The sequence below is a fragment of the Hypanus sabinus genome, chromosome 17 (genome assembly GCF_030144855.1).
Source record: "Hypanus sabinus isolate sHypSab1 chromosome 17, sHypSab1.hap1, whole genome shotgun sequence".
Classification (NCBI taxonomy): Eukaryota; Metazoa; Chordata; class Chondrichthyes; order Myliobatiformes; family Dasyatidae; genus Hypanus; species Hypanus sabinus.
Genome location: NC_082722.1, coordinates 81,961,765 through 81,982,198, shown reverse-complemented (window position 1 = coordinate 81,982,198; position 20,434 = coordinate 81,961,765). Strand labels below are relative to the sequence as shown.

Sequence of the window (20,434 nt, the reverse complement as noted above, 5' to 3'; positions counted from 1 at the left end):
ACCCCCCAACCACCACTAACCCATCCCTCCAAACCCCCCAACCACCACTAACCCATCCCTCCACACCCCTCAACTACCAATAACCCATCCCTCCACACCCCCAAGCACCACTAACCCGTCCCTCCACACCCCCAACCACCACAAACCCATCCCTCCACACCCCCCAACTACCAATAACCCATCCCTCCACACCCCCCAACCACCACTAACCCATCCCTCCACACCCCCCAACCACCACTAACCCATCCCTCCACACCCCTCAACTACAAATAACCCATCCCTCCACACCCCCAACCACCACTAACCCATCCCTCCACACCCCCAACCACCACTAAACCATCCCTCCACACCCCCAACCACCACTAACCCATCCCTCCACACCCCTCAACTACAAATAACCCATCCCTCCGCACCCCCAACCACCACTAACCCATCCCTCCACACCCCTCAACCACCACTAACCCATCCCTCCACACCCCTCAACCACCACTAACCCATCCCTCCACACCCCTCAACTACAAATAACCCATCCCTCCACACCCCCAACCACCACTAACCCATCCCTCCACACCCCCAACCACCACTAAACCATCCCTCCACACCCCCAACCACCACTAACCCATCCCTCCACACCCCTGAACCACCACTAACCCATCCCTCCACACCCCTCAACCACCACTAACCCATCCCTCCACAACCCCCAACCACCACTAACCCATCCCTCCACAACCCCCAACCACCACTAACCCATCCCTCCACACCCCCCAACCACCACTAACCCATCCCTCCACACCCCCAACCACCACTAACCCATCCCTCCACACCCCTCAACTACCACTAACCCATCCCTCCACACCCCCCAACCACCACTAACCCATCCCTCCACACCCCTCAACTACCACTAACCCATCCCTCCGCACCCCTCAACCACCACTAATCCATCCCTCCACACCCCCCAACCACCACTAACCCATCCCTCCACAACACCCACCACCACTAACCCATCCCTCCACACCCCCCAACCACCACTAACCCATCCCTCCACACCCCCCAACCACCACTAACCCATCCCTCCACACCCCCCAACCACCACTAACCCATCCCTCCACACCCCTCAACTACCACTAACCCATCCCTCCACACCCCCCCAACCACCACTAACCCATCCCTCCACACCCCCCAACCACCACTAACCCATCCCTCCACACCCCCAACCACCACTAACCCATCCCTCCACACCCCTCAACTACCACTAACCCATCCCTCCACACCCCCAACCACCACTAACTCATCCCTCCACACCCCCCAACCACCACTAACCCATCCCTCCACACCCCCAACCACCACTAACCCATCCCTCCACACCCCTCAACTACCACTAACCCATCCCTCCACACCCCCAACCACCACTAACTCATCCCTCCACACCCCCCAACAACCACTAACCCATCCCTCCACACCCCTCAACTACCACTAACCCAACCCTCCACACCCCTCAACCACCACTAACCCATCCCTCCACACCCCCCAACCACCACTAACCCATCCCTCCACACCCCCCACCACCACTAACCCATCCCTCCACACCCCCCAACCACCACTAACCCATCCCTCCACACCCCCCAACCACCACTAACCCATCCCTCCACACCTCCAACCACCATTAACCCATCCCTCCACACCCCTCAACTACCACTAACCCATCCCTCCACACCCCCCAACCACCACTAACCCATCCCTCCACACCCCTCAACTACCACTAACCCATCCCTCCGCACCCCTCAACCACCACTAATCCATCCCTCCACACCCCCCAACCACCACTAACCCATCCCTCCACACCCCCCACCACCACTAACCCATCCCTCCACACCCCCCAACCACCACTAACCCATCCCTCCACACCCCCCAACCACCACTAACCCATCCCTCCACACCCCTCAACTACCACTAACCCATCCCACCACACCCCCCCAACCACCACTAACCCATCCCTCCACACCCCCCAACCACCACTAACCCATCCCTCCACACCCCCAACCACCACTAACCCATCCCTCCACACCCCTCAACTACCACTAACCCATCCCTCCACACCCCCAACCACCACTAACTCATTCCTCCACACCCCCCAACAACCACTAACCCATCCCTCCACACCCCTCAACTACCACTAACCCATCCCTCCACACCCCTCAACCACCACTAACCCATCCCTCCACACCCCCCAACCACCACTAACCCATCCCTCCACACCCCCCACCACCACTAACCCATCCCTCCACACCCCCAACCACCACTAACCCATCCCTCCACACCCCCCAACCACCACTAACCCATCCCTCCACACCTCCAACCACCATTAACCCATCCCTCCACACCCCCCAACCACCACTAACCCATCCCTCCACACCCCCAATCACCACTAACCCATCCCTCCACACCCCCAATCACCACTAACCCATCCCTCCACACCCCCAACTACCACTAACCCATCCCTCCACACCCCCCAACCACCACTAACCCATCCCTCCACACCCCTCAACTACCACTAACCCATCCCTCCACACCCCCCCAACCACCACTAACCCATCCCTCCACACCCCCAACCACCACTAACCCATCCCTCCACACCCCCCAAACACCACTAACCCATCCCTTCACACCCCCCAACCACGACTAACCCGTCCCTCCACACCCCCCAACCACCACTAACCCATCCCTCCACACCCCCAACCACGACTAACCCGTCCCTCCACACCCCCCAACCACCACTAACCCATCCCTCCACACCCCCCCAACTACCACTAACCCATCCCTCCACACCCCCCAACCACCACTAACCCATCCCTCCACACCCCTCAACTACCACTAACCCATCCCTCCACACCCCCCAACCACCACTAACCCATCCCTCCACACCCCCAACCACCACTAACCCATCGCTCCACACCCCCAAGCACCACTAACCCGTCCCTCCACACCCCCCAACCACCACTAACCCATCCCTCCACACCCCCCAACCACCACTAACCCATCCCTCCACACCCCCCAAACACCACTAACTCATCCCTCCACACCCCCCAACTACCACTAACCCATCCCTCCACACCCCCTAACCACCACTAACCCATCCCTCCACACCCCTCAACTACCACTAACCCATCCCTCCACACCCCTCAACTACCACTAACCCATCCCTCCACACCCCCCAACCACCACTAACCCATCCCTCCACACCTCCAACCACCACTAACCCATCCCTCCACACCCCCAACCACCACTAACCCATCCCTCCACACCTCCAACCACCACTAACCCATCCCTCCACACCCCCCAACCATCACTAACCCATCCCTCCACACCCCCAACCACCACTAACCCATCCCTCCACTCCCCCAACCACCACTAACCCATCCCTCCACACCCCCCAACCACCACTAACCCATCCCTCCACACCCCCCCAACCACCACTAACCCATCCCTCCACACCCCCAACCACCACTAACCCATCCCTCCACACCCCCCAACCACCACTAACCCATCCCTCCACACCCCCCAACCACCACTAACCCATCCCTCCACACCCCCCCAACCACCACTAACCCATCCCTCCACACCCCCCAACCACCACTAACCCATCCCTCCACACCCCCCAACCACCACTAACCCATCCCTCCACACCCCCCAACCACCACTAACCCATCCCTCCACACCCCCCAACCACCATTAACCCATCCCTCCACACCCCCAACCACCACTAACCCATCCCTCCACACCCCCAACTACCACTAACCCATCCCTCCACACCCCCCAACCACCACTAACCCATCCCTCCACACCCCCCAACCACCACTAACCCATCCCTCCACACCCCCCAACCACCACTAACCCATCCCTCCACACCCCCCAACCACCATTAACCCATCCCTCCACACCCCCAACCACCACTAACCCATCCCTCCACACCCCCAACTACCACTAACCCATCCCTCCACACCCCTCAACTACCACTAACTCATCCCTCCACACCCCTCAACCACCACTAACCCATCCCTCCACACCCCCCAACCACCATTAACCCATCCCTCCACACCCCCAACCACCACTAACCCATCCCTCCACACCCCCCAACCACCACTAACCCATCCCTCCACACCCCCAACTACCACTAACCCATCCCTCCACACCCCCCAACCACCACTAACCCATCCCTCCACACCCCCCAACCACCACTAACCCATCCCTCCACACCCCCCAACCACCACTAACCCATCCCTCCACACCCCCCAACCACCACTAACCCATCCCTCCACACCCCTCAACTACCACTAACCCATCCCTCCACACCCCCCCAACCACCACTAACCCATCCCTCCACACCCCCCAACTACCACTAACCCATCCCTCCACACCCCCAACCACCACTAACCCATCCCTCCACACCCCCCAACCACCATTAACCCATCCCTCCACACCCCACAACCACCACTAACCCATCCCTCCACACCCCCCAACCACCACTAACCCATCCCTCCACACCCCCCAACCACCACTAACCCATCCCTCCACAACCCCCAACTACCACTAACCCATCCCTCCACACCCCCAACCACCACTAACCCATCCCTCCACACCCCCCAACCACCACTAACCCATCCCTCCACACCCCCAACCACCACTAACCCATCCCTCCACACCCCCCAACTACAACTAACCCATCCCTCCACACCCCCAACCACCACTAACCCATCCCTCCACACCCCCAACCACCACTAACCCATCCCTCCACACCCCCAACCACCACTAACCCATCCCTCCACACCCCCCAACTACAACTAACCCATCTCTCCACACCCCCAACCACCACTAACCCATCCCTCCACACCCCCCAACTACCACTAACCCATCCGTCCACACCCTCAACCACCACTAACCCACCCCTCCACAACCCCAACCACCACTAACCCATCCCTCCACACCCCCCAACCACCACTAACCCATCCCTCCACACCCCCCAACCACCATTAACCCATCCCTCCACAACCCCAACCACCACTAACCCATCCCTCCACACCCCCAACCACCACTAACCCATCCCTCCATACCCCCCAACCACCACTAACCCATCCCTCCACACCCCCAAACTACCACTAACCCATCCCTCCACACCCCCAAACTACCACTAACCCATCCCTCCACACCCCCAACCACCACTAACCCATCCCTCCATACCCCCCAACCACCACTAACCCATCCCTCCACACCCCCAACCACCACTAACCCATCCCTCCACACCCCCCAACCATCACTAACCCATCCCTCCACACCCCCAACCACCACAAACCCATCCCTCCACACCCCCAACCACCACTAACCCATCCCTCCACACCCCCCAACCACCACTAACCCATCCCTCCACACCCCCCAACCACCACTAACCCATCCCTCTACACCCCCCAACCACCAATAACCCATCCCTCCACACCCCCAACCACCACTAACCCATCCCTCCACACCCCCAACCACCACTAACACATCCCTCCACACCCCCAACCACCATTAACCCATCCCTCCACACCCCCCAACCACCACTAACCCATCCCTCCACAGCCCCAACCACCACTAACCCATCCCTCCACACCCCCAACCACCACTAACCCACCCCTCCACACCCCCCAACCACCACTAACCCATCCCTCCACACCCCCAACCACCACTAACCCATCCCTCCACACCCCCCAACCACCACTAACCCATCCCTTCACACCCCCCAACCACCACTAACCCATCCCTCTACACCCCCCAACCACCAATAACCCATCCCTCCACACCCCCAACCACCACTAACCCATCCCTCCACTCCCCCAACCACCACTAACACATCCCTCCACACCCCCCAACCACCACTAACCCATCCCTCCACACCCCCAACCACCACTAACCCATCCCTCCACAACCCCAACCACCATTAACCCATCCCTCCACACCCCCCAACCACCACTAACCCATCCCTCCACACCCCCCAACTACCACTAACCCATCCCTCCACACCCCCCAACTACCACTAACCCATCCCTTCACAACCCCAACCACCATTAACCCATCCCTCCACACCCCCCAACCACCACTAACCCATCCCTCCACACCCCCCAACCACCACTAACCCATCCCTCCACACCCCCAACCACCACTAACCCATCCCTCCACACCCCCCAACTACCACTAACCCATCTCTCCACACCCCCAACCACCACTAACCCCCCCCTCCACACCCCCATCCACCACTGGTCACTTATAATTTTCTGTCAGTCACCTTATGTACAGACAATCCTGAGCTTTACGGACATACAGTCAATGTATACAAGCTATTCTTATGTATTTATATTTATTGTCTTTATTACTGTCTTCCTTATCTTGTTGTGTTTCTGTTTGTGCTGCAGCAGGTCTGGAGTAACAATTATTTCATTCTCCTTTACACTTGTGTACTGGGAGTGACACTGAACAGTCTTGGATCTTGAATTCATTCCACTCAGAACTTTGTATACAGGGGATTCCTGTTAATTGGGCCATCTGTTAATAGGAGCAGCTGCTTATTTGGGCCAACTCTTAAAGAACAAAAACTAAATCAAGAAAATAGCTAAAATTTCCTTTGTTTATTTGGGACACTATGCTACTTATTTGGGACAGGAGACTTGCTGAACTGCTTTTAACTAGTGTTACCTGCATGCACTCGTATGGCTGTTAAACACTATACAGGGCCAATTGTTTGTTTGTTTTCAAAAACAGTGATTTTTGTCACTGATAGCTGATGAGAAATAACCAGTAAAACAATTTGGAATTGTTTTGCTCACTGTGGTTTCAAGCATTCAGCCTTGGAGATGCCAGAAATGGCCAGGAGTGAAAATGAACCAATTTCACTACTTTACAAGTTAGGAATTACAAAGGTATTGACAATCTTCTTGAATGTTACAATGAACATTAAGATTTGGAGGGTGCCACCATCTAGCAATGTATGAAGGCAGTCCATATGAAGGCACTAGTTGTCTGCGTTGAGCTTGTTCATTTACAGTTAATCAAAAGAACATGGCAAAGGAATTCCTCCATCAATAACTGTTATTATAACTGTGAACTAATACACAGATTCATAGTAGAGGTATTGGTAGTGTTCTAATGTGATCTACATTTTAACTATTTCCATGAAACTTTGGCTAAGTTGAGTCGAGGTAGCTGCTTATGTGGGTCAAAGTGTCCTGGTCCCAGTGTGTCCCAATTAACTGGAATCCATTATACTTCTGTCAGTTTCCACCTCCCCTCCCCCCACCAACTTCCTGCCATAACTCCTCAGCTTCTCCTGGTCAAAGAAAAACAAATTGAAGCATTCCATCCCAGGCATCCTGCTGTGGAATCTCATCTTCACCTTCTCCACTACTCTCACAACCTTCTACAGTGTGATAACCAGAGCTTCCAGCTGTGATCTAAACAATTTCCTCCACTATCCAGGCCATGCTGTCTCCTCGCTACTACCATCAGGCAGGAGGTACAAGAGCCATAGGTTCAGGAACAGTTATTAAACTTAACAATGTAGAATTGGACTGGAAACTAGTTATTCTTGACATCAAGGGTTGCCCAGGAAGGAAGAGGAAACACACAATGTGGGAAGACACTCACAAACAAGAGAAAATCTGCAGATGCAAATCCAAACAAGATACCACAAGTTGCTGGAGGAACTCAGCAGAAGAGTACAGTCAACATTTCGAGCCGAGGCCTTTCCTCAAGACTGGAGAAAGAAAGATGAGGAGTCAGAGTAAGAAGGCGAGGGGGGGGGGGAGGGGAGGAAGAAACACAAGGTGACAGGTGAAACTGGGGGAGAGCTGGGAAGTTGATTGGTGAAAGAGATACAGGACTGGAGAAGGAGGAATCTGATAGGATAAGGCAGAAGGCCAAGAAAAGTGGGAGGAGCACCAGAGAGGTGATGGGCTGGTAAGGAGATAAGGTGAGGAGGCGAAATGAGAATGGGGAATGTTAAAGGAGAGGGTGGGGGTAGCATTACCAGAAGTTTGAGAAATCGATGTTCATGCCATCAGGTTGGAGGCCACCCAAATGGAATATAAGAATCAGAATCAGGTTTATTATCACCGTCCCGTATCGTGAAAATTGTTAACTTAGCAACAGTTCAATGCAATATGTAATATAGAAGAAATAAATCAATCAATCCATTACAGTATATGTATAGATTAAACATTTTGCAGAACAGAAATAACATATATTAAAAAAAGTGAGGTGGAGTTCACAGGTTCAACACCCATTAATAGATCGGATGGCAGAGGGGAAGAAGCTGTTCCTGAATCGCTGAGTGTGTGCCTTCAGGCTTCTGTACCTCCGACCTGATGGTAACAGTGAGGAAAGACTCCATCCTGAGTGTGGCCTCATTGCGACAGTGGAGGAGGCCATGGACCGTCATGTTGGAATGGGAAGTACAATTGAAATGGCTGGCCACTGGGAGATCCTGCTTTTTCTGACAGATGGAGCTTGGCAAAGCAGTCTCCCAGTCTACGTCGGGTCTCACTAATATACAGGCAACACTGGAAGTCTCCAATATGTTTATCCATGGCCTCCTCTAATGTCACAATCAGGTTGGAGGAGCAACACCTTATATTCCAGATGTACAAACAAGCTGGATGAACTCAGCAGGTCGGGCAGCATCCGTTGAAAGGAGCAGTCAACGTTTCGGGCCGAGACCCTTCGTCAGGACTAAAGAAGGAGGGGGCAGGGGCCCTATAAAGAAGGTGGGGGGAGGGTGGAAAACCAATCAGAGGAAAGATCAAGGGGTGGGAGAGGGGAAGCAGGGAGGGGATAGGCAGGAGAGGTGAAGAAGGAATCTAAGGGACTGTGACCCCCTTGTCCTCACCTACCACCCCACCAGCCTCCAGATCCAGCATATTATCCTCCGCAACTTCTGCCACCTTCAACAGGACCCCACCACTAAGGACACCTTTTCCTCTCTGCTTTCCGCAGGGATTGTTTCCTCTGCGACTGCCTGGTCCACACGTCCCACCCCACAGAACTCCCACCTGGTACTTATCCCTACAAACGCAAGTGCTACACCTGTCCCTACACCTCCTCTCTTACCACCATTCAGGGCCCCAAACAGTCCTTCCAGGTGAGGCAACACTTCACTTGAGAGTCTGTTGGGGTAATCTATTGCATCCGGTGCTCCCGGTGTGGCCTCCTCTACATCGGCAAGACCCAACGCAGATTGGGGGACCGCTTCGTCCAGCACCTCTGCTCCATCCGTCACAACAGACAGGATCTCCCGGTTGCCACCCACTTCAAATCTGCTTCACATTCCCACTCGGATATGTCCAAACATGGCCTCCTCTACTGCCATGGTGAGGCCAAACTCAGGTTGGAGGAGCAACACCTCATCTACCGTCTGGGTAGTCTCTAGCCCCTTGGTATGAACATTGAATTCTCCAACTTCCGGTAATTCCCTCTCCCTCCCTTCCCCCATCCCAGTTTCACTCTGCTTCCTCCTCCAGCTGCCTATCACCTCTCTCATGATTCTGCCTTCTTCTACTACCCATAGTACTTTCCCCTTAGATTCCTTCTTCACCTCTCCTGCCTGTCCCCTCTCTGCTTCCCCTTCCCCTCCCCTTGATCTTTCCTCTGAGTGGTTTTCCACCCTCCCCCCACCTTCTTTATAGGGCCCCTGCCCCCTCCTTCTTCAGCCCTGACGAAGGGTCTCGACCTGAAACGTTGACTGCTCCTTTCAACGGATGCTGCCCGACCTGCTGAGTTTATCCAGCTTGTTTGTACGTCTTGATCTGACCACAGCATCTGCAGTGAACTTTGTGTTTACCTGATATTCCATCTGGAAAACCTCCAACCTGATGACAATTTCTCCAACTTCCAGTAATGCCCTCCCCTTCAAAATTTCCCTCTCTTTATTCTCCAAACCTGCCCATCACTTCCCTCTGGTGCTCCTCCCTGGCGTTCCGTCCTCTCCTCTCAGACTCCCTCTTTTCCAGCCCTGTATCTCTTTCACCGATTAACCCCTTCCCGGAGTCACCTGTCACCTTGTGGCTCTCCCTCGCCTCCTCACCTTCTTGTCCTAACTTCTCATCTCCATGAAGGGCCTCGGACCGTAACATCAACTGTATTCGTTTCCATAGATGCTGTCTGGCCTGCTGAGTTCCTCCAGCACTTTGTGTAGATGGTAGGTAGGGCACTCAGCTATTTCCAAATGATCCCAGTGAATCATCATCTTTTAATGATAACTGGCAATTGAATCAGAACAGGTTTAATGTCACTGGCATTTGATGTGAAATCTGTTGTTTTGCCTCAGCAGTACATTGCAATACATAACAATAAAAACTATAAATTACAATAAAAATGTATATAAAATTAAGTTAGGTAGAGCAAAACAGAGTGAATAAAAATGAGGTAGTGTTTATGGGCTCATAGTCCATTTAGAAGGCAGAGGGGAGGAAGCTGAAGCTGAGTGGGTCCTCAGGCTCCAGAACCTCCTTCCTGATGATAGCAATGAGAAGAGGGCACATCCTGGGTGATGGCGGTCTTTAACGATGGATGCCACCTTTTTGAGGAATTGCCTTTTAATGATAAATCTTGATGCTAGGGGCCTATGCCCATGATGAAGCTGGCTGAGTTTACAACTTTCTGTAGCTTTTCTGATCCTTTTCCTCCAGACCACATGGTGATGAATCCATTCATAATGCTCCATGGTGCATCTGTAGAAATTTGCTGGAGTCTTTGGTGACATACCAAACCTCCTCAAGCTCCTAATGAAATGTTGCTGCTGACATGCCTTTTTTGTAATTGCATCAATATGTTTGTCCCAGGGTAGACCCTCAGAGATGTTGACACCCAAGAGCTTGAAACTGCTCACCCTTTCCACTGCTGATCCCTGAACTCAGCAGGCCAGGCAACATCTATGGAAATGGGTTTTGGGCCTAAAAGTCAACTGGACCTTTTTCCATAGATGCTGCCTGGCCTGCTGCGTCCCTCCAGCAGTTTGTGTGTGTTGCTCAGATTTCCAGCATCTGCAGATTTTCTCTTGTTTCTGCAAATCTCTGTCCAGACTATAATAACACAGAGAATTCAGCCAAATTTGGAAATCCACGGCAACACACAAGATGCTGGAGGAACTCAGCAGGTCAGACAGCATCTATGGAGAGGAATGGAGTTGACGTTTTGGGCCGAGACCGTTCATCAGGACTGGGAAGGAGGGGGAAGATGCCAGAATAAGATGGTGGAGATTGGGGAAGGAGTGATGAAGGGTCTCGGTCTGAAATGTGAACTATTTATTTATTTCCATCGATGCTGCCTGACCTGCTGAGTTCCTCCAGCATTTTGCGTGTGGTGTTCCAGACTTCAGAATCACCATCAGAATCAGATCTAATATCACCGGCATATGTTGTGAAATTTGTTGTTTTTGTGGCAGCAGTACATTGTGAAACATAATCAAAAGTCTATAAATTACAATGTATATATAAAAAATAAGTAAAAACAGGGAAAATAGTGGAGTAGCATTCATGGATTCACTTTTCATTCAGAAATCTGATGACTTCGCTGTTTATCTCTCTTTTAATTATTATATTGAATGAATCTCAAGAAAACTGCGGATATTATGTTAATTTTAGGAATTTTCTAAAGTGATTCCACCTGCAAGTGTATTCTGTGGCGTTTTAATATTGTTGAACCGATTTAGCAATTCCAGCTAAAAGCCACACTTACTTAAGAGTGTCGCTAGTTGGCGCCAGAGATCAATTTTCAAATCCTAGTGAAAGGATAAAAGAAAGTCCAGGAATTTGAGCTGCAGGTAACCGTGGAGCATAACTCCAGAACTACTCGTTCCACTTCACAATCCGCGCCAGAAAGAGGTGGGAGCGAAATTACTCCTTCAAACAGCACGACAATAACAGCTTCATTGAGAGAATAGTAGGCTTATTGTGTGTAAAAAAACAAATTGCAATGTCATTACCTCGGATGCAAAGTTATTAGAATGAACTGCAGAGTGGGAGGGAAAGTTTATTTGTCAAATAAAATCGAAAACGAACCAATTATGAAACATTTTTTATAACAATCTATGAAAAAAATAGAGTGGGTACAGGAAAATATCTATATGTAGTTTTTTTTAAAGAAACAAAAGCAATTGAGGCCAATGGCCGGCGGTGCTCCCTGAGAAATGTTAGCGCCAGACACGGAGCTATAATTGAAATGGCGCTTTACGCCAGAGGCAAGTTGCGAGGGCGCTTTTTACAATAGAAGAATGCATGGGGATGCACGTCATTGGGATTTAATGGCCGGCAGGAAATTTGGCATTGGGAGACATTAGGAAAATGCAGAAAAACACACACACACGAGTCTGTTTAAAAATGCAGATAGAATTTTACCAAGCACCTTTTCATCAACAAGTCCCCCCACTATTTCTGTTAATCAGGCTGGGTGAAGATCGCGGCAAACGTGTTCTGTGTTACTTATTTTCCTCAGAACTGAAAATTTATGCCTGGTTGAGAATGCCTGCGGGAAGATTACATCAGAAGCAATGACAATGATTAAAATCAGCTCTATTTTTTGGGGACGGGGGGGGGGGGTGGGAGGGGGTTGCCAAATGTATTTTGAGATGTGACAGAACATCTGATTAAAACCGTTATCCCGGGTAGAGGAGGGCACCGAATCGGGGACTGAGAAATTGAACCGTTAGCAACAGAAAGGAGCTAAAAAAAAAGAATAATCCTATCACCGAGGGCTCTGACGAGACTGTTTCGCATCAGTTCGGTAGGAGAGAAAAATATTTCGAAATGAGCCAGAGAGCGATTTAATCGGAGCATAGTCCCTGGCCGGAGGCTGTGTAACAGCCCAGGGGCACAATTCAGCTTTTTCCTCCTTCGCCTCCCTGTGTTATTTAGAGACTGATTATTGGTTTTTGCTCTCTCTCTCGCTCTCGCTCTCTCTCTCTCTCTCTTATTCTGCAACAGATCCCGATCTGCTTTTAACGCAGAAACAAGCTGGCCAGAGAGAGAGGGAGAGAGAAGGGAGAAGAGAGAGAAATCCCCCCGAATTTTTATCGAATGTTGTTTGGGGAAAAGGGAAGAGAAGAGATTGATGTTCACGGTAAGATTCGCCGGCGTGTAACCTAGTTTCAGAGCAATCCCGGTGTCTTTTGTTAATTCATTGTCAGCTAAAACGCAACTTGCTGCGTCTCGGTTGTTAATACTTTGGTCGTGTTGTTGTGTTGCTCCGGTTCCCGTTTCCCTGTCCCGATTCCGCTGTCGGTCCGGTGCCCGCGCTTTCTCTCTCCCGGAGCCGGTGTCTCCTCGCCCACACCCTCTCCCGGTGTCCGACGACTTTCGTTACCCGGCGTTCAGCCTCCGCCCTCCCGGTGTGCGGCTCCCCCTCGGCCCCAGGTCCCGTTTATTCGTCATTTTTTGATAGCAGAGGTCTCGGCGGCTCAGGCGCCGAGGTCACCGCTCACGGATCTCTTCCTGGGAAACTCCCAGTACTTTAGTCTCCTCCTGGCTGAATTTATTAATGTTGTCGCTGGGTTTTGTGAAGGCATCGGCTGAGTTTTAATGACAATGTGCAGGGGTAAAACACAAGTTTAGCATGGGATTTCGGGGATGTTGATTTGTTTAAAGTTTGAATGAATGAACGGGAATCTGGCGAAGTTAAATCCAAGTTAAATCCCGGAGCTTCTGCGGCTGGAATAAAAGCCACAGACGGCCTGTAGGCTGAGCGCACGCAGTTCCCCGCAGGTCACCCGAGTGGCTCCGCTCCACTGCCGCCTGTCTCTGAGCGGGAGCCCACCGTCTCAGACCCAAACCACCGAGAAAGAGACGGCATAGCTGCGCGTCAGATTTCCCGTTGTTTATCGGACTGTCACTGAAAGTAGAGGCGGGTTAATAGACGGCGAAATGGAACAAGCATTGCTCAGTTTAGTTCCTATCAGGGAGAAATAGGACTCCTGAGTAACTTGCATGGAATATTGGTTACTCACACCCAGAGCGCTGGGAGTATTTCTGGCATTCTCCTTATAAAAAAGGACGCAGAGTTATGGAAAAGCAGCAAAAACATTTACTGGATTCGTTCCAGAACTGGAGGTATTATCAGAAGGCTGAACAGGCCAGTGTTCTTTTGTCTGAAATGCATCTATGTGATAAATGAGAAATAGAGCGGCTTCCACATGCACACGACCAAAACCGGAGACCACACACGAAAAGAAAATCTTCATAAATTCAATGGGGAAGTCAAGAAAAGTTCTTCATGGGGTGGGGAGTGGGAATGTAAAAGTTGTCCCACAATGAGTGGGGGAGTTAAAGAGTGGAGGTGGGAAAGCTGGGCGCACACACGAGTGAGCAAGACCAGGAAAGATGTGAAAGCCTGAAATGCACAGGACTGTAGGTATGGGAAACTAAGGAGAAAGAGATTGAAAAAGTGGAATTTCCCAGTGGCCAACCATTTCAATTCTAATCCCCATTCCCATTCAGACAGGTTGGTCCTCTTCCCCCACGATGAGGCCACTCTCAGGTTGGAGGATCAGCTCCTCATATTCTGTCCGGGTAGCTTCCAACCTGATGGCATGAACATCAATTTCTCCAAAATGTGGTATTTTCCCCTTTCTGTTCCCTACTCTTCTCCTGACCTGCCTATCACCTCCCCCTGTGCCCCTCCTCCCTCCCTTTCTCCTGTGGCTCACTCTTCTCTCTTATCAGGTTCCTTCTCCAGCCCTTTGCCTTTTCCACAACACCTCCCAGCTTTTTACTTCATCCCCCTCTTCCCCACCCACCTGGCTTCACCTTCCAGCTTGTCCTCCTTTCCCTCCCCTCACTTTATTCTGACATCTAGATGGGAGATGCCAGAGAGTAGTGGTGGATAATTGTTTATTGGGATGGAGGCCGGTGACTAGCGGGGTGCCTCAGGGATCTGTTTTGGGCCCAATGTTGTTTGTAATATACATAAATGATCTGGATGATGGGGTGGTAAATTGGATTAGTAAGTATGCCGATGATACTAAGGTAGGAGGTGTTGTGGATAATGAGGTGGGTTTTAAAAGCTTGCAGGGAGATTTATGCCGGTTAGAAGAATGGGCTGAACGTTGGCAGATGGAGTTTAATGCTGAGAAGTGTGAGGTTCTACATTTTGGCAGGAATAATCCAAATAGAACACACAGGGTAAATGGTAGGGCATTGAGGAATGCAGAGGAACAGAGAGATCTAGGAATAACAGTGCATAGTTCCCTGAAGGTGGAGTCTCATGTAGATAGGGTGGTGAAGAAGGCTTTTGGAACGCTGGCCTTTATAAATCAAAGCATTGAGTACAGAAGTTGGGATGTAATGCTAAAGTTGTACAAGGCATTGGTAAGGCCAAATTTGGAATATTGTGTGCAGTTCTGGTCACCGAATTATAGGAAAGATATCAATAAATTAGAGACGATTTACTAGGATGTTACCTGGGTTTCAGCAATTAAGTTACAGAGAAAGGTTGAACAAGTTAGGTCTCTATTCATTGGAGCGTAGAAGGTTGAGGGGGGATTTGATCGAGGTATTTAAAATTTTGAGAGGAATAGATAGAGTTGACGTGAATAGGCTGTTTCCATTGAGAGTAGGGGAGATTCAAACTAGAGGACATGATTTGAGAGTTAGGGGGCAGAAGTTTAAGGGAAACACGAGGGGTTATTTCTTTACTCAGAGAGTGATAGCTGTGTGGAATGAGCTTCCTGTAGAAGTAGTAGAGGCCAGTTCAGTTGTGTCATTGAAGGTAAAATTGGATAGGTATATGGACAGGAAAGGAGTGGAGGGTTATGGGCTGAGTGCGAGTAGGTGGGACTAGGTGAGATTAAGAGTTCGGCACGGACTAGGAGGGCCGAGATGGCCTGTTTCCGTGCTGTGATTGTTATATGGTTATCTTCCCCCTCCTTTCCAGTCCTGATGATGGATCTTGGCCAGAAGCGTTAACTTCGTGTTCCTCTCCATAGATGCTGCCTGGCCTGCTGAGTTCCTCCAGCATTTTGTGTGTGTTGCAAAAAGAAAGATGTGTTTGAGGGTTAGATAAAGAAAAGTGTTCGGAGTCTCAGGTGGACCACCTTTCAAACATGTACCCAACTAGGCCGAATGGTCTGTTTCAACAGCTCCAGGTAGATAATTATCCATCATGTTTACCCTCATCATCTACTCAATAACATGATGGTAACCTAATGAGAGTCTTGGCCTGAAACTTTTTTCCATATATGCTGCCTGGCCTGCTGAGTTCTTCCGACATTTTGTGTGTCTTGTTCAGATTTCCAGTATTTGCAGATTTTCTCTTACTTGTGATGTGTTGTCCTTAGTTCAGTCAGTGCACAGGCCCTGAAGAGGCTGTGTCTGTGCTGTATAACTCTGTATCTCCAGTGGATGAAAGACTCTGTGTCTGAGCCCCACATTAGAGATGAGATCACAAAGCTAATTATACAGAGTTCTGTTGAGGGAGTGTTGTGCTCTTGAAGGTATCATTTAAATGCGTCATTAGACTTCTGCTCTCTCAGGTGTGTGTTTCAAAGATGAGTCAGAGAGTTATTCCGATGTGCTAGGATGTTCTCGCCTGTCCGTTGGTTTCATGGATGACTTGATAAGATGGATGCAGAATCCACAAAAAGAGCGGGAGTGAATTGTTGATGGAATGGGATTCATTGTGCTTCTGCATTGACATTCTCAACCCCTTCCTGAGTGCTTTCTTCCCTTATTGAGTGACCATTGGTTAGGGATTCCTATGTGTTAGTGGGGAAGATTCTCCACTTCTGGGGGGGGGGTGGCAGGGGAGGTTTGAGGACATCCTCTGGTCACCTGCTGGTTTCTCTCAGTGACAGGTCAGAGTAGAAAGGTTGATATTGGACATATGAACAACATGGCCTGTGCAGTAGAGCCAATTGAACAAATTGAGAACCTCATTGCTGACTATCTTAGCTGGAATAAAAACCTGAATTTGGAAGAATAATCAGATAAATCTTAGTGATATCCTGCCAGTATTTTGAGATACCTGGCACAGGTAATCTACACCTGAGAAGTATACAAGAGGATGCAATTTGCCGCTGTTGGTGGATGGTGAGCTTCATGCATCTTTCAACTTTGTTTTGCCCAGGTAGCCTAAGGCTGCTGCATTAAAGGTTATGATGAATTTCATCATTGGTGCTTGCCAACACTGAGAAGCAGTCCCAGAGAAATGGAGGATGAGCCATGTTTTCAAAGGTCTAATCACTGACCTATACAATACTGTCCTTCGTCTCCACTGCGTCTGTTCCCAGGATGAGGCTTTCCTTTCCAGGACATCAGAGATGTCCTCCTTCTTCAAATTCCTCCACCATTGATACTGCCATCACCCACATCTCCATTTCTAGGACATCTGCAATCTCCTCATCTTCCCACTGCCTTAACAGTGATAGAGTTCCCCTTGTCCAAACCTACCACCTCATGAGTCTTCACACCCAACCCATTATTCTCCTACCAGCAAACACATCTTTAACTCCCCCAACTCTTTGCTTTCTGCAAGAATTGCTTCCTCCATGATTCATCCCTCCCTTCTAATCTTCCTCCTGGCACTTATCCCTGCAAGAGGTCAAAGTGCTACACCTGCCCATTCACCACCTCCCTCACTTCCAGTCAGGGCCCCAAACAGACCTTCCAGGTGAGGCAACACATCACCTGTGAATCTGCTGGGTTTGTCTATTGTATCCGGTGCTCCCTCTACATTGGTGAAGCCATTGTAAATTGGGGAACTGCTTTGTCAAGCACCTCTGCTCCATCCGCCCGAAGTAGAATTTCTCAGTGGCCAATCATTTTACTTCCTGTTCCCATTCCCGATCCACCGCATTGGTCCGTGGCCTCCCCTTGCGCTGTGATGAGTCCTTGCCTCATATTCACTGGCCTTCTACCTGCTGGCATGGATATTGATTTCTCCTTACGGTGAAATATTTTCTCACTCCCGCTTCTCTCTTCTATTCCCCTCTCCAGCCTATTACCTCTCCTCACCTGCCTATCACCTCCCAGGTGCCCCTCCTTCCCTTTCTCCTATGGTCCACTCTTTTCTCTGATCAGATTCCTCCTTCTCCAGCTCTTTACCTTTTCCACCCATCTGGTTTCACCTATCACCTTTTAGGTAGCCCTTTACCACCCACCCCGCCCATCCCCATCTTCTTATGCTGACATCTCCCCTTTCCTTTCCAGTCCTGATGAAGGGTCTCGGTCAGAAACATCAACTGTTTATTCATTTCCATAGATGCTACCTGACCTGCTGAGTTCCTGCAGCATCTTGTGTGTGTTGCTCTGCATCTGCAGGATCTCCTGTGTTTATTATTTTGCAGGTGTTAAGAGTTAGGCCCATTATGTTGTCCATCTCAGTGAATAAGTAGCTTGAAGGTTGGCTACCAAATGCTTGTATGCAGTATTTATCGATCAGTCATTATCACAGTAAACATTGTATTCCTGTTGGTAAGAGCTTACTTTCAGTCAATTGTCTGTTGCATTGCACAGGACAGCTCACACTTTAAAAGTGATAGTTTGGTTTCAAAGTTTTGAGATCTACACACAATAGTTACTTTATTAGGTACTGCCTGTACCTAATGAAGTTGCCGCTGAGTGTATGTTCATGGTCTGCTTCTGCTGTGGCCCATCTACTTCAAGGTTCGATGTGTTCATTCAGCGATTCTCTTCTGCACACCACTGTTGTTACGTGTGGTCATTTGAGTTACAGCTTGAACCGTCCGGCCGTTCTCCTCTGACCTCTCTCACTAACGAGGTGTATTCGCCCACAGAACAGCTGCTCACTGGATGCTGTTTGTTTTTCGCACAATTCTCTGTAAACTCTTAGAGACTGTTGTTTGTGAAAATCCCAGGAGATCAGCAGTTTCAGGGATACTCAAACCACCCTGTCTGGCACCAACAACCATTCCACAGTCAAAGTCTCTCAGCCCTTCTGATGCTTGGTCTGAACAACTGAACCTTTGACCATGTCTGCACACTTTGATGCATTGAGTTGCTGCCTCGTTATTGGCTGATTAGATATTTGCATTAACGAGGTGTACCTGATTAAGTGGCCACTGAGTGAATATCATACATCAATATAATTCTGTATTTGTAGTACAGGAAGGGTATGATTAAGCTAAAGAAATACAGAAAAGGTTCACAAGGATGTTGCTGAAACTAGGGGGCTTGATTTACAAGGAGGGGGCAGTCAGGCTGGAGCGACGGAGGCTGAACTCAAGCCTGGCTGCAAAGTGAAGTGGGCTGGGCATGGGGTAGCAACACCATCCCGTAGAATCCCAGAGCTACAGAAACACCAACAGAAGCTCCAAAGACCTTATTCCTGGGAGAGGAAGAATTCTGAGAGGATTTACAAAGTCGTGCAGTGAAATCAGAAGCCACAGGGCCAATCCACCTTCGGCCCAGGACCGAGGACTCTGGCCCTCGGAGGGGTGGTGGGCTTTGGAAGGAGGAGGAGGAGGAGGAGGTGACTTGATAGATGTTTATAAAATGATGGTCACAGTCTTTTTCCCAGGGTAAGGGAGTCTGAAACTGGAGGCCACAGGTTTCAGAGAAAGGGGTACAATAGGAGACCTGAGAGGCAAGTTTTTCACATAGGCTGGTGGATCTGTGGATGGAACTGCTGAAGGAAGTTAGAGACATGGGGATTCTTACAACTTTTGAACAGGCTCATGGATTGGGAGGTTGTAGAATGCATGGGCACTTTGGGGCAAATGATGCCAGCTCAGGAAGGCACCTTGGTCAGGATGGGCACGTTGGGGCAAATGATGCCAGCTCAGGAAGGCACCTTGGTCAGGATGGGCAAGTTGGGGCAAATGATGCCAGCTCAGGAAGGCACCTTGATCAGGATGGGCACGTTGGGGCAAATGATGCCAGCTCAGGAAGGCACCTTGATCAGGATGGGCACGTTGGGGCAAATAATGCCAGCTCAGGAAGGCACCTTGATCAGGATGGGCATGTTGGGGCAAATGATGCCAGCTCAGGAAGGCACCTTGATCAGGATGGGCACGTTGGTGCAAATGATGCCAGCTCAGGAAGGCACCTTGGTCAGGATGGGCATGTTGGGGCAAATGATGCCAGCTCAGGAAGGCACCTTGATCAGGATAGGCACATTGAGGCAAATGATGCCAGCTCAGGAAGGCACCTTGATCAGGATGGGCATGTTGGGGCAAATGATGCCAGCTCAGGAAGGCACCTTGGTCAGGATGGGCACGTTGGGGCAAATGATGCCAGCTCATGAAGGCACCTTGGTCAGGATGGGCACGTTGGGGCAAATGATGCCAGCTCAGGAAGGCACCTTGGTCAGGATGGGCAAGTTGGGACAAATGATGCCAGCTCAGGAAGGCACCTTGGTCAGGATGGGCAAGTTGGGACAAATGATGCCAGCTCATGAAGGCACC

General features: G+C 50.6%; 1 protein-coding gene across 2 annotated transcripts in view; it reads left to right on the top strand.

Annotated features, from left to right (window-relative positions):
- The first annotated feature begins 12,687 nt into the window (after positions 1 to 12,687).
- Positions 12,688 to 20,434, top strand: part of LOC132406612 (BTB/POZ domain-containing protein kctd15) — an 81,088-nt gene continuing 73,341 nt past the window's right edge. Inside the window, exon 1 of one of the 2 annotated variants that reach the window (XM_059992422.1) lies at positions 12,688 to 12,801. Coding sequence is in view for 1 of the 2 variants with exons in the window: in XM_059992421.1 (XP_059848404.1) it covers positions 13,129 to 13,137 (9 nt within the window). In the remaining variant the exon portion in view is untranslated. Of the gene's footprint in view, positions 12,802 to 12,943; positions 13,138 to 20,434 lie in introns of those variants that run through there. The other variant, XM_059992421.1, reaches the window with a different exon arrangement.